Source organism: Bubalus kerabau, chromosome 3 (genome assembly GCF_029407905.1).
Source record: "Bubalus kerabau isolate K-KA32 ecotype Philippines breed swamp buffalo chromosome 3, PCC_UOA_SB_1v2, whole genome shotgun sequence".
NCBI lineage: Eukaryota > Metazoa > Chordata > Mammalia > Artiodactyla > Bovidae > Bubalus > Bubalus kerabau.
Window position 1 is genome coordinate 79,981,519 of NC_073626.1, and position 16,342 is coordinate 79,997,860.

A 16,342-nucleotide genomic window follows, 5' to 3' on the forward strand; every position below is an offset into this window, starting at 1 on the left:
ATTTGGTTGAAGAAAAATATAAAACTCTGGAGAGAAATATCCATCAATTTTACAGACAAAAATACCATTTAATAAAAAGAATACTTACATCCTTAAAATAACGTTGTAATAATGAAAGCCTCACATCATGAACTGCTGCACATGTATCCCAGGGGTATATCTGCTCCTCTTCAGAGATAGGCAACTTTTTTGGCTCAATGTTGTCACGGCACTGCCCCAAAACTATATTAACAACAGAGATAAGAGCCCGTTAAAAAAAACTAATATGTGGACTTTATTCACCAAGAAAAGCAGTGTTATTTACCATAAGCTTCTTAATTTTTTCACTATTACAATATTTTTAAAGACCTACAAAAAGTGATATCCTAATTTTCTTCTACAGAGTAAATAAACTTTTAATATGTGAATGTTTATTTCTTAAAATAACATCAAGGTTGGCGAGAAGGGCAAAGTAAGCCTGGAATTGTGTGTAAAGAGGAAAGAGGTATTCAAGCACTGAGCGGGGACCTAAAGGAATTCTGACTAGCCAAATTCGAGAATAATGACAATAACAGGTAACATGTTCATTGATTCAGGCAGGGAACATGAAGTAAAAGGGTATAATGTTAGACTCTCAGAATACCAACCAAGTGATTAAACTTGGTTAACATCACCAATAATGGAACAAACTATCACTATGAGTCTCTTGATGTGATGCAACGGGAAGGAACAGCATCATAATACTACCATTGCCAAAAATGTTTAACTTTAATCTAATAACAGGGAAAGCAAAAGTGAAAGTCGCTCAACCACATGGACTATACAATCCATGGAATTCTCCAGGCAAGAATACTGGAGTGGATGATAGCCATTCCCTTCTCCAAGGGATCTCTCCAACCCAGGGATCGAACCCAGGTCTCCCACACTGCAGGCAGATTCTTTACCAGTTAAGCCACAAGGGAAGCCCAATAACAGGGAAACAATCAAATAAATCCAGAAAAAGAGACAGTCTACAGAATAAACTTGAACTCTTCAAAATTTTTTAAAATGCCTGGAGAAACTGTTTCGGATTAAAGGAGACTAACAAGAAATGACAACTAACTGCAACACATGATCTTCACTTGTCTCTTGGAACAAAAGAAATATATATCTGGTATATAAAATATTATTGGGAGACTTTGAACACAGAATATTTGATTTTATTGTTATTAAATTTATTCAGTATGATTGGTACTAAGGTTGTATAAAAGAATATCTTTATTATTACATGATATATCCTGAAGTATTTAGGGATAAAAATGTCCAAGATGTCTACCTCTGACAAGTGTGTGTGTGTCTGTGTATAGATAAGTATGGGAAAGAAAACATAAACATGGAAATATGCTAGCCATCAGCGAGTATAGGTGAAGGCTTTTCAACTTTTCTGTAGATGTAAAAGTCAGTTGAAATGAAAAGGTGGGAAAAGAGGTATTTTTATAATTGTAAAACACATATCACACAAAAAGGAAGTGGGGGTATAGGCATAAAGTGCCACACATTACTCTAAGACTCAATAAGTCATTCTTAGAGAGGGAAATATCGGACACAGAGCTGTGGGCCCCAAGTTCTGGGGAGATTTGTAACAGCAGCAGCAGCAGAAAGAATAGACAAAAGCAAGTAGATGCTAGAAACTAAAATATAATTAGCCATGATGTATAATCCTTTTAATAAACTGCCAAACTTGGTTAGCTAGGATTTTGTTAAGGACTTTTACATCTCTATTCATAAGGGATACATGTCTATCATTTTCTTTTCTTTTGAAATCCTTATCTGGCTTTGGTATCAAGGTAGGGCTGACCTCAGAGAATGAGTTAAGAAGTGTTCCCTTCTCTCTTTTCATTTTTTTTTTTTCTTTTGGACAAATCTAAGTAGGAAGAGTCTTAATTCTTTAAATGGCAGAAGACCAAAACAGACATTTATTCAAAGACAGGCCAACAGGCACATGAAAAGATGCTCAAGATCCCTAACTATTAGAGAAATCCAAATCAAATTTGCAGTGAGGTACCATCTCAAACCAGTCAAAATGGCCATCACTAAAAAGTCTACAAATAACAAATGCTGGAAAGGGTGTGGAGAAAAGGGTCTCTCCTACAAGGTGGTGATATAGTGCTATATATAGTTACTGGTATACTGCTATACATAGTATAGTTATACTGCTATAACCACTGTGGAAAACATTATGAAGGTCCTCAGAAAACTAAAAGTAGAATTACAATATGACCCAGCAATCCCACTTCTGGGCATATACCCAGACGAAACTATCATTCAAAAAGATACATGCACCCCTGTGTTCACAGCAGCAGTGTTCACAACAGCCAAGACGTGGGAGCAACCTACAAAGGAATACTACTTAGTCATAAAAAAGAACAAAATAATGCCATTTACAGCAATATGGATGCAATCAGAGATTATTATGCTAAGTAAAGCATGTCAGAAAGACAAAGACAAAACCATATGATATTACTTATATGTGGAATCTAAAATATGACACAAATGAACCCATCTATGAAAGAGAAACAGAACAGACTGGTGGGTGCCAACGGAGAGAGTTGAAGGAGGGTTGCAGTGGGAGGCTGGGGTTAGCAGATACGAGCTTTTATATATAGAATGGATAAACAACAAGGTCCTACTGTATAGCACAAAGAACTATATATTCAATATCCCATGATAAATCATAACAGAAAGAATATTTTTTAAAAAAGAATGTGTGTGTGTGTATATATGTGTGTGTGTGTGTGTGTATAACTGAACCATTTTGCTGTACAACAGAAATTAACATAACATTGTAAATCAAATATACTTCAATTAAAGATACTAATAAAAAAATGTTCAATGACCCAATTTCTTCAAATAGCAAAGTACATTTGGGGTGGGGGGGGGTGGAAATGACAGGCACAGGAAAAGATAAAAAGGGACTCTATTAATTAAAAGACTATAAGGAGTCTCTACAACTATAAATAAATAAATAAAATAAAATAAATAAGAAACAATTGGGGAATTTTGAACTCTGACTAGATAGTTGATGATATTGAGGAATTAAGTTATTCAGGAGTGACTGTGGTTTTAAAAAATAAGTCTTTAAAAAAATAAGTCTTTTCTATTCAGCAGATATGGTGAAATATAATAATGTCTGGAATCTGCTTCCAAATACTTCTAGGAGAAAAAAATTAGTCACAAGTTAATCACTGTTAGAGATTGACAGAGACATTAAAAATTGATGTGGACAAGGAGGTACATTTTACTAGTCTCTTTACATCACCACATAGTTAAAATTTTCCATATTCAAAGATAAAAGAAAGAGAGAAGAGAAAAAATAAAGAAAGAATTCAGAAGAAAAAAGTAAAGAGGGGTAAAAGGTGAGAGGATGTCAGAGGGCGGTGAGGCTCAGAAAGAAAGGAAACAGCCAGAGATTTTCCCTGTTACAATTCCTAATTAAAATCACTCTTGAGATTTAATAGCTTTTAATACTAGTTTCTTATATTTTTCCTCCTATCTTGAAATGACAAAAGAGCTCTGGAATAGTGGAATTATCTAATATTAACTAGTTTAGTGTAAAAAATTGCTATAAGGGAATTAAATGAAGTAACAAGTCAAAGCAACTTTAAAAATATAAAACAATGAACAAATAACAGTCCAAAATAATAACATAAGCTTCACTGGGGCAGAGATATTATTTTGTTTGGCTTCTTATTGTAATAGCGATGATCAATACATATATGTGAAATGATTGCATGAATAAAATAAAACATTACGTTGATGATTATACAGTACTTGGTGAAGAAGTTATAGAGGGACAAGTGGCAAAAATCTAATAAACTGAATTCCTTAAAAGAGCAGAAAAAGATAAGCAGCTGCAAAATTGGTCAGTACTCCAACACATTTCCTTTTAATTATAGTAGTTATTTCTCATCTAGACAGCTCTATTGTCTTATTCAGTGAGGGTTTCACAGATCAATTTCAAATTTTAACAAGAGTAATAAGACAAAAAAACTAATGTACCAGGCACCATATTAGACCCTTTTACCTATATTACATTACTTAACCAACATGACAATCCTCGAAAGTCACTATTATCTCTATATTTAAAAGAAAGCAACAAACTTGGCCAGATTAAGTCAAGCAGTAGATGTTTTTCTGGACCTCTCTTGCTTTTTCGATGATCCAGTGGATGTTGGCAATTTGATCTCTGGTTCCTCTGCCTTTTCTAAAACCAGCTTGAACATCTGGAAGTTCACGGTTCACGTATTGCTGAAGCCTGGCTTGGAGAATTTTGAGCATTACTTTGCTAGCCTGTGAGATGAGTGCAATTGTGCGGTAGTTTGAGCATTCTTTGGTATTGCCTTTCTTTGGGATTGGAATGAATACTGACCTTTTTCAGTCCTGTGGTCACTGCTGAGTTTTCCAAATTTGCTGGCATATTGAGTGCAGCACTTTCACAGCACCATCTTTCAGGATTTGAAATAGCTCAACTGGAATTCACTAGCTTTGTTTGTAGTGATGCTTTGTAAGGTCCACTTGACTTCACATTCCAGGATGTCTGGCTCTAGGTGAGTGATCACACCATTGTGATTATCTGGGTTGTGAAGATCTGTTTTGTACAGTTCTTCTGTATATTCTTGCCACCTCTTCTTAATATCTTCTGCTTCTGTTAGGTCCATATCATTTCTGTCCTTTATTGAGCCCATCTTTGCATGAAATGTTCCCTTGGTATCTAATTTTCTTGAAGAGATCTCTAGTCTTTCCCATTCTATTGTTTTCCTCTATTTCTTTGCACTGATCACTGAGGAAGGCCTTCTTAGCTCTCCTTGCTATTTTTTGGAACTCTGCATTCAAATGGGTAGATCTTTCCTTTTCTCCTTTGCTTTTGGCTTCTCTTCTCTTCACAGCTATTTGTAAGGCCTCCTCAGACAGCCACTTTGCTTTTTTGCATTTCTTTTTCTCGGGCATGTTCTTGATCCCTGTCTCCTGTACAATGTCATGAACCTCCGCCCATAGTTCATCAGGCACTCTGTCTATCACATCTAGTCCCTTAAATCTATCTCTCCCTTCCACTGTATAATTGTAAGGGATTTGATTTAGGTCATACCTGAATGGTCTAGAAAAACATCTATTTCTGCTTTATTGACTATGCCAAAGCCTTTGACTGTGTGGATCACAATAAACTCTGGAAAATTCTGAAAAAGATGGGAATACCAGAGTACCTGACCTGCCTCTTGAGAAATCTGTATGTAGGTCAGGAAGCACCAGTTAGAACTGGACATTGAGCAACAGACTGGTTCCAAATAGGAAAAGGAGTACTTCAAGGCTGTGTATTGTCACCATGTTTATTTAACTTCTATGCAGAGGACATCATGAGAAATGCTGGACTGGATGAAACACAAGCTAGAATCAAGATTGCCGGGTGAAATATCAATAACCTCAGATATGCAGATACCATCACCCTTATGGCAGAAAGTGAAGAAGAACTAAAGAGCCTCTTGATGAAAGTGAAAGTGGAGAGTGAAAAAGTTGGCTTAAAGCTCAACATTCAGAAAACTAAGATCATGGCATCCGGTCCCATCACTTCATGGCAAACAGATGGGGAAACAGTGACAGACTTTATTTTTTGGGCTCCAAAATCACTGCAGATGGTGACTGCAGCCATGAAATTAAAAGACGCTTACTCCTTGAGAGAAAAGTTATGACCAACTTAGACAGCTTATTAAAAAGCAGAGACATTACTTTGCCAACAAAAGGTCCATCTAGTCAAACCTATGGTTTTTCCAGTAGTCTTGAATGGATGTGAGAGTTGGACTACAAAGAAAGCTGAGCGCCAAAGAATTGATGCTTCTGAACTGTGGTGTTGGAGAAGACTCTTGAGAGTCCCTTGGACTGCAAGGAGATCCAACCAGTCCATCCTAAAGGAAATCAGTCCTGAGTGTTCATTGGAAGGACTGATGTTGAAACTGAAACTCTAATCCTTTAGCTACCTGATGCGAAGAGGTGACTCATTTGAAAAGACCCTGATGCTGGGAAAGATTGAAGCGGATGACAGAGGATTAGATGGTTGGATGGCATCACTGACTCAGTGGACATGAAGTTTGGGTAAACTCTGGGAGTTGGTGATGGACAGGGAGGCCTGGCATGCTCTGGTCCACAGGGTTGCAAAGAGTCAGACATGACTGAGCAACTGAACTGAACTGAACCTGTATCTGAATTCTGAGGAATTTCTTATACCTTACTCTTTCTACTCTACTAATTCAGAGTAAACACCCTAGAAAAAAAAATGCCCTGGAGAAATATGTAAGTCTTTTATTTACTTCGCTTCACACATACTCTTATTGAAAAAGGATTACATTCATTGGAACTGGAGTGTAATATTTATCACTACCTCAAAATACTTCAGTATGGCAGAGAACAGAGAATATTCAGACAAATCCTTCAAATTTTTAAAAACATTATTTTAACTCTAAGATTTGCAAACATCAATTGGCAGGCTGTTACAAGAATGACTGCTTCTATGCTCAAGAAACAAGGGCAAAGCAACCTGAATATGTCTTATATAATTAAAATATTTAAACTGACTATTTTTGGACTTAAATGTTTCTAGATATTAGAACAATCAAGTTGCCAAGAAAGATGAACTCAGTTTTTGGCCACCCAGCATTGGTAAGATTCCATCACACTCTAAAGAAAAAGACTATGTAACATACAGAGAGATCTCTCTTAAATTCTTCTTTAAACACTCCAAGAAAGTGAGATAAACCAGATTAAGAATCTTTGCTAAAAAAAAAACAAACATATAAAGATCCTTGCTATACAGATCTGCAGTTATACCTAAACAAAAATCTAGCTTTTATTTGAGGGATTTACTAATCTGCTGCAAATACTTCATCTCTAAAAATGTTCCCACTAAAAATTACTTTGATTTTTACCTGAGGATGCTTGTAACAGGACAACCAATCCTGTAGGTCTGTCTTCAGAGGAGGGCCCACTCTGTCCACAAATAACACAATCATATACTGCCTCAGAAACTTGAGGTTCTGCTGTGGTGATCTCCATAGGAATATCACTCTCTGGAGAATCTGAGGAGAAAAAGTTGCAATCTTAATTCCTGAAAAGAAAATCTCTCTTTAATAAAATTATGAAAAAAAATCAAGCTCAAATAATTTGGAACTTCAGTATCAATAAATTATATAGTAATAAAACTATGGGAAAATTATCTCACCAAAATAAAATGTTTACTCATAAAAGACAAAATTACAAAGAATGGATGTTATGAAAGACTTCCGATTCCTGGGTTGGGAAGATCCCCTTGAAGAGGAAATGGTAACCTACTCCAGTATTCTTGACTGGGAAATCCCATGGATAAAGAAGTCTGGTGTGCTACAGTCCATGGGGTCACAAAGAGTTGGATGTGCCTTAGCAACTAAAACAACTCTTCTAATGTTGTACCATATGTAAAATTAAAACTAAAAACACAGATGCAAAGGTATTTGTATCTAAAAATATTGTTTTAATATTATAATTTCAGGAAATAAGGGGGAGGTCATTTGCTTTAGTTTTCTTTGAAGCACTTCAGAGGGAAAATTTATAATAACATGGCAGCTCTTGGAAAGAAATGGCAATATTTACTAGGAGATGAAAGGGTAAAAAAAATTTTCTTTTTTCTTTTAATTGTAGTGATTATGTCTTAGTGATTATAATTATCAATATGTATTTATGTGGGATAAACATTTCGATACGACCATACATAAAATAAAACAAAACTATAATAGAAAATAACAGCAACCCTTTGGTGACATGTCATTAACAGCAAGAAATAAAATACTGAGTCAATAACCATTTCAGATAAAAATTCATAGAAGCATCCATAGTGGCAAAAGAAAGGAGTAGAGGGGATTGGGAAGATCAAAGAAGCAGAAATGATTTATGGCATGTTTAAGAGATGGAGGCATATCTAAATAAATATGTAAAAAAAAAAAGACAGAAATAGAAAAAGAAAGGTGTCAAGTTTATATATGTTTTAATAAGATTTCATGCAGATAAACATATATCAGATATTTATTAAGACTGAGAGGAAAAGGGGTGAAACCTAAAATAGAACTTTAGATAATGCTCAAAATTAATGGAAATTTTAAATAAGCCAATGAAGAGATCTAAAGCTTAAAGTGGTCTTGTATATTCTCCCTCAGCATCTCTCCCCTAGTATCTCTCTCTCCCTCTCAATCATACCACTTATTTGAGAATAAGTCTGGGATTGCCTACTGGAGAAGGAGACAGCCCACCTGGAACAGAGCCCAGTTGTCCTACCAGCTCAGGCCAGTCCCAACCAACCAACTATCGGATCATTCTTGGAACATGCTTTGTTTTTGTGTTTATGGAGTTTTGTGGATGAAAGGAGAAAAGAATGGGAAAATGATGTAGGGATGATATATTTAGTGCCCTCAGAACCATGGGAAATATGTTTTTGCTTGGAAACATTATGCCTATGCTGGGAATAGACAACTGCAAAACACAAGTATCTGGAGAAAAGGGAAATCTCTTGCACTGTTGGTGGGAATGTAAATTGAGGCAGCCACTATGAAGAACAGTATGGAGATTCTTTAAAAAACTAAAAATAAAACTACCCTATGCCCCAACAATCCCACTATGGGGCACAGACATTAAGAAAACCATAACTGAAAGAGACGCATGTTCCCTGTAGCTAGGACATGGAAACAACCCATGTTCATGCATAAAGAAGCTATAGTACATATATACAATGGAATATTACTCAGCCATAAAAAGACCACATTTGAATCAGTCCTAATGAAGTGGATGAACCTAGAGCCTGTTAGACAAAGTGAAGTAAGTCAGAAAGAGGAAAACAAATATTGTACATTAACGCATATATACAGAATCTATTTGCAGGACAGCAATGGAGATGCAGACAGAGAGAACAGACTTGTGGACACAGTGGGTGAAGGAGAGGCTGGGATGAACTGAGAGCAGCATGGAAACATATACATTACCATATGTAAAATAGCTAGCCAGTGGAAATTTGCTGTATGACACAGGGAACTCCAATCAGGTGCTCTGTGACAACATAGAGGGGTAGGATGGGATGGGAAGTGGGAGGGAGATTCAAGAGTGAGGGGGACATATGTATACCTATGGCTGATTCATGTTGATGTACAGTAGAGACCAACACAATATTGTAAAGCAATTATCTTCCAATTAAAAAAAAAAAAGTATCACAGGGCAAAGTGTGGTGTGCAGCCTAGGGGTAGGCACAGAGAATCTTCTTTACTGCATAAATTGATCCTTGGTTTTAAGAACATATAATACACTTTAATTTTAACTACAACTGAGTATTTGCTCGGATCCTACTAGGTGAATTACTACTCATAAACTAAACACGCTACTGGCGCTTACTGCTTTCCGCTAAGAAGCCTGTGACAATGGCCACAATTGCAAAACTCCTGCAGAGCAGTATCATTAATTCTGGTAAAGATGTACAGTACTGTCCTGACCTGGTCATCATTTTTACTACTAACATTCTTGCTTTCCTCTGTTTTTTTTTTTAACTTGGTATAGAGAGGGACTTCTCATTCCTTTTAAAAAATATATCACTGAAATATAATTTTAGTTTTGCAGAAAAGTTTTGAAGCCACTACAAAGAGTTTTCATAAACCTCACACCCAGTTTCCCCTTAAATCTTACATTAGCATGATATGACTGTCACAATGAACTAATATTGATATATTATTGAGCAATTTTATTGATATAATACTGATAAATTAAAGTCCATATTTTCTCCAGATTTCCTTAGTTTCTACCTAACGCCCTTTTTTTTTTTGAGGATCCCATCCAGAACAGCGTATTACATTTAGTTGTCATGTCTCCTTAGTCTACTCTTAGCTGTGGCAGTTTCTCAAGAAACTGTTGCTTTTGATGAACTTAAAAGTTTTGAGGAGTACTGATCAGGTATTCTGTATAACATTCCTCAACTGTAACTTGTCTGATACGTTTCTCAAGATTAGTCTGAGGTTATGGTTATAAGTGAGGAGGGCCACTAAGGTAAAGTACCATTCTCATCAACATCGTATCAATGGTATATAATATTGATATGATCAATTATTGCTTATATGGACGTTGATCATTTCATTTGGGTAGCATTATGATCATTTCATAATGTATGCAAATACCAAATTACTAGTAAGTAGTACACCTGAAACTGAGCTTCCTAGGTAGCTCAGTGGTAAAGAATCTCCCTGCTAATGCAGGAGACACAGGAGATGTGGATTCAATCTCTGGGCCAGAAAGATCCCCTGGCGGAGGAAATGGCAACCCACTCTGGTATTCTTGTCTGGAAAATCCCATTGACAAAGGAAGCTGGCAGGCTACAGTCCATGGGGTCACAAAGAGCTGGACATGACTGAGCGACTGAGCATGCACACACATACACAGACGTGAAACTAATATGATTCTGTACACCAACTATATTTCAATTATTTTAAAAAGGAAACATGGAACTTCCTTGGTGATCCAGTGGTTAAAACTCCTTGCTTCTGATGCAGGTGGCAGTTCAATCTGTGGTTAGGGAACTAAGATCCCACATGCTCTTGGAGAAAAAAAAAAGGGGGGGTAGGGAGAGCAAACTGCATAGCATTATATATAGTAAAATTTTATTTCAGGAAAGACAAATAGAAACAAAATCCATTTCTATAATTTTTATATGTATTCATATGAAGCAAGTAAGCCTATTTATAATGGTTTATCCCAAACGGTTGAGATTTAAAAGAGAAGGTAGGAAGAAATGATCAGCTTTGCTTTCGTACAGCTTTGTATATGTTAAGCATATACATTTTTAAATGTTTTGGCTTGATATCAGTGTGTGTTTTATTTATGGAACCAAATAACCAAAACATAATTTATATTTGTGGGTTGCATTTTTTAATACACCACATCACAGATGACTGACTTAAAATGACAGATACAGCACTATGCCTCAAAAGTGAACAAATTTATGATCAGAACAACCAACATAGAAAAGTATTCTATCCACAAGATCTGCTTTCTAATTTAAGTGAAAATAAATTCAATTCGTTTCTATTCAGTTGAGAGAATAAGAATTTCACAAGGTGACATGGCTAAGTTTATAGTAATTTATAAAATAATAACACAGATGCAACAGCAATAGATACATAGGACTAGTGCACTATAGGCATTCCAAAGCCACAAGCAGATCGGTCTTACCTAAAAGAAAGCAAGTCTACAACTGTGCCTGATTCCAAGAAAATATAAGAATATAAAAGAGGCTAGTTTATGATACAACCAAACTCTAAAGTAGCAAAAAAAAAAAGTGTCAGGGGAAAAAGAAGCAGTTAAAGATGTAAAGAGCATCCTTTTTCATAATAAGAGAAATGCTAATTAAAACTAGACCAGATAGCATTTCTTTTCACCAACAAGATTCGCAAAAATACAAAAGTTTGACAACATATTCTAATGACAAGGATGTAGGTAAATTGCTGTTCTGACACAGTTGATGGGAATACTAAATGGTACAACCCTTAAAAGGGTAATTTGGCAATATGTAGCAAAATTACATGTGTGTTTACCCTGAACCAGCTATCCCACATATAGAAATGTATCTTACATATATATTACCAAAATATATAAAGATACATGCCACAAGATATTTACTGCAGTACAACTTATATTGCAAAAAACTGGAAATAACCCAAATGTCCAATAATAGAAGACCATTTGAATAAACTATTGATGGGGGAGGTGGGGGTGGGAATCTACCATACAGGTAGAAAAAAGAATAAAGAATATCTCTATATGCTACATGATAGGATCTCCAGGATATAACGTTGAGTGAAGAAAGCAAGGCAGAAGAAGTGTACATAGTATGTTATCATCTACCTAAGAAGGGGACACTAGGGATGCAAATATTTTTGTATTTCAATATATATATTTATATCCCCAACCCTCTCTTTTTCTTATGTAAATTGTTAAAAAAAATCAAAGGATAAACCTCAAATTAAACTGTATTATTAAATAATGAAACAAACAGCTCCTTCATAACTAACAACAATAAAAGTCAACCAAATCCTGACACATGCCAGCTCAAGCTTGGACTACCCCACTTTCCAAATGAAATCTTAAAGGATGGGTACTGTAGACAGTTACTATTTCTATCTGAAGTGAAAGTGTTAGTCACTCAGCCATGTGGGACTCCTTGTGACCCCCCAAAGACTCTAACCTGCCAGGCTCCTCTGTCCATGTGATTTCCCAGGCAAGAATATTGGAGTGGGTAGCCACTCTCTTCTCCAGGGTATCTTCCCAACCCAGGGATTGAATGGATAGAACCTGGGTCTCCTGCACTGCAGGCAGATTCTTTACCATCTGAGCCACCAGGGAAGCCTATCTACTTGGTATTTATTATCTCATCTGTTAACAGCAGGACTAAATTTTTGCTTAGAGAATCATACCATCACCACTTTTGATTCATATGACTGGAGTGGAGCTAATCTTATAATCAGGCTAGACTAATAGAGTCACACCAAGGATTTTTGTTTCAGTTATTTGAAAAGAAGTATTCTTTTCATTCTAATTTAAAAATAAATAAAACTTGCCAAACACAATGACTATCCTTCTATCTTATACCTTAAGCCTCAATCAATCGTCAGTCTATTAATTCTCACTTTGCAACTATTCTCATAACCGTCCCTTTCTGTCCCCAGGCTACCAACTTGGGGGAGTAAGCAGGGGAGAGACTTCGCTCTCCTCAGTTTGCTTCACATATGAGAAATAGTAAAGAATAGGCAAAACTTGTTGTTCAATAGCCCAGACTCTACCATTTACTACTGTATAACTTCAGACAAATTTCTTAACTTAAATTTAGGTATGGAATACTGCCATCTATCTCATGTGTCTATCAAGACAAATAAGTCAATAAACATAATGTGTTTAGCACAGTGCTGGTTACATAGTTAACATACAAATATATATATATATATATATATATATATATATATATATATCTCATCATCATCATCATCATCCCCCCAAATTCATACTGTTAGACCCAGACTCAAATACGGAAAAGGTTTTGTGTACACAATGTTTATAAAAATTACATTTTTTTAAAAACTAAAGTTCAATTATGATGGAATGATTAAATAAATTATAGAATAAAAGTAATAATAGTAATAACCAATGCTTAAAAACACTTATGCACCAAGCACTCTTGTTTTAAATGTTTGAAATGTATACCATTACATTCAATCTTCACCACAACCTTATGAGGTAGGTAGTATAATGATCTCTTTTTAACTATGTGGAAACCAATGCAGAGAGTAAATTACTCCAGATAATGGAATGGCTGTCACATGAACTTGGCAGTAATGCTCCAGAGTCCATGATCATAACCACTACATGCTACCTCTCCAATGAAGTAAAACCGCAGTTACTAGGAATTTTAATAATAATATAGGAACATGTTTATGCTAAAATGTTGAGCAAAAAGACATGATAAAAAATTGTATTACACAGTATCATCTGTAATACATATGTCTTCTAGATGGTGAGATTAGGGATAAAATTCATCCTTCTTCATGTTTTTCTGTACCATATAACTTGTATGATTAAATGTTGTATGTTTCAGATCCCTCACAGCTCAGTTAGTAAAGAAACTGCTTGCTATGCAGGGGACCCTAGTTCGATTGCTGGGTAGGGAAGATCTCCTGGAGAAGGGAAAGGCTACCCACTCCAGTGTTCTGGCCTGGAGAATTCCATGGACTGTATAGTCCATGGGGTTGCAAAGAGTCAGACATGACTGACCAACTTTCACTTCAAGATCAGAAAATAACTTCCAAAATACATTCTTACTCTACATTAAGCATCTAAACTCTCCCTTGAACAACTATGTTGGATTTCAGCCATATCTGTCTGATAAACCTTAATGAATCAGGTCTAACATCCTGACTTCTACACATGTGGTGGTAATAGTGCTCAGGTCATGCCCGACTCTTTGTGATTCCATGGACTATAGACCCCCCCTAGGTTCCTCTGTCCATGGAATTTTCCAGGCACGAATACTGGAGTGGGTTGCCACTTCATGCTCCAGAGGATCCTCCCAACTCAGGGATTGAACCCATGTCTCTTGCACCTCCTGCACTGGCAGGCAGATTCTTTACTACTGTGCCACCTGGGAAGCCCATGACTTCTATACCTAGATGGCGAGTAAAAATAAACAATGGGGGATAGTGATCAGGAGAGAAGGAACTGCAGAGGTTGAGTCTTTTCATATAGGAAACTTGATAACTGCAAAAAGGAATTATCAACAGAGAAGTAAGAATACTAATCATAAAGTAGAAATCTGTTGAATTCAGAGAGAAAAGTGTCCTTAAATTTTTTACCTACTAAAGTACAATATTGATTTGAGGATTTATAAAGTACTGCATGTTATAAGTTTGAAATACTTTAAATACTAAGTTACGAGACTAGAAATCTTAGGAGAAGATCTCTCACACACAAAAATAAAGCCAAAATAAGAAAGAAACAACTACAGAATGCTTATATTAGTAACACAGATGGGAAATAAGGCAAAAAAACAAAAGGCATCTGACAAAGCAGAGGACTAGACTGAGATTAAATTGTGTCTATATTAAAGATAAATATTACCTCAGGTGTGGACCCTGCTTCATGTGTTAATAATAATATATATGTCACATGTAAACGGGGAGAGTAATCAGAGGCAGTGAGACGTATAACTGCAATTTTTATCTTGAGCAAAGTATGAAAATGAGATCTCAAACAGGTTTTAGGGGTCAAACAGATCTCTCTGGGAAGGGAATGAGTTATAAATAAAAGGAATATACAAATCTGAATGGTCCAGAATCCCACTGGCATGGCCATAATCAACATAAATAAACCAAATGCTCATGAATCTCTATTACCTCACCTGTCACCACTGCAGCATGCAAGAACCGGGACTAGGAGAGAGCGGAGCCCTTTATCCTGATGGCTTCTGTGAATTGCCTCTGTTTGCTAGCAATCATGTCTGCCTGATCCCTCAATTGTTGTTCCTGTGCCCTGGCTACTGCCAAAAAAAGATCAAACCTTCCAAAAAGTAGTAAGATTTAGGACAGCAAGTCAATAACTTTGCAGACTAACGACATTCGAATTTATGATCTTGAACATAACTGGACCCTAAGCATTGCTTATTAATTTTTATCCTTAGCCTGGATGAGCAACATCTCCCACTTTCATTAGCAACTTCTCCAAACTTCAGATGGTATTCTTTTCACTCAGCAAAACTCACCTTTTACTTGGCCCTGTGAACTGAAGCAACTGAGTGATCACCTGAAGTTCCCACTTTCCCTACCCCTAAAGGAACTTACCTCTATCTCCATCCACGCTTTCCCTCTCCTCTCCCGTCTGCTCAGGGAATGAGGTGGCCATTCTCCTATTCAAGACAATACTACCTAACCTCTTCTGGATACTTTGCTTAATCAATTCCTCAGAAAATTGTTTTTATCTCATTTGGGAGTGGGAGGCAACAGATAAAAACAATTTCTAAAAACAGTATTCACTAAGCTTTTTTTCTTAGCTCCTAAGGTTGCAAAGAAACAAATCAAACTGTTTATCAAACCGTTACATTAACTCCCCCCAAAATGCTGCTCTCAAGTGACTTCAGAACATAGAGCTTTTGACTATTATCCTTAGTAGAATTATCAAAGGATAAAATGGTCTGTAAACAATTTTAAATTTTTTAAATTTTAATTCAATGATTTCATTGTTTAATATAATACCCAGGTTGGTATTTTGAAGCTATTTTCTTTACTTGGAAAGAAAAAGTAATTTGCTTACATATGGTGTATTGTGCTTGAGTAGGAGAGTATTCTAAATCCTAGGACATGTATGTTGAAGTATTTAGGAGTAAAGTATCATGATGTCTGTAACTTACTTCATCTAGTAGAGGAAGAGAGTGAGTGAAAGAACAAATTAAGACAAATGCTAACTAGGTGACATGGCGCATGGTAATTTGTGATACTATTCCTTCAGTTTTTCTGTATATTTGAAATTTTTCATAAGAATAAACAGCATGTATGAAATTAATTCATTTTGGCTAAAAAATACCTTTACACACAAATATACTCAGAAAAGATTTGTAAGGATATAGCCTAGATTAGGAAATCTGATAGTAAAAATATAGTATTATTTTATTTTTGATTATATGTGTTTTCTAAGTTTCCATAATAAAAATTTAATGCTTTTATAATAACAGAAAATTTTAACTTTATACATTATAATAGCAAATATTAGTGAGTGGCTAATCAAGACTGAAGAC

General features: G+C 35.8%; 1 protein-coding gene across 1 annotated transcript in view; it reads right to left on the bottom strand.

Moving 5' to 3' along the window:
* Nucleotides 1–16,342, bottom strand: part of UBR3 (ubiquitin protein ligase E3 component n-recognin 3) — a 197,628-nt gene that overhangs the window by 57,825 nt on the left and 123,461 nt on the right. Inside the window, exons 25-26 of the mRNA XM_055572294.1 lie at nucleotides 6,933–7,082; nucleotides 89–222 (exon numbers count right to left, since the gene is read on the bottom strand). Of these exons, the coding sequence (XP_055428269.1) occupies nucleotides 89–222; nucleotides 6,933–7,082 (284 nt within the window). The remainder of the gene's footprint in view (nucleotides 1–88; nucleotides 223–6,932; nucleotides 7,083–16,342) is intronic.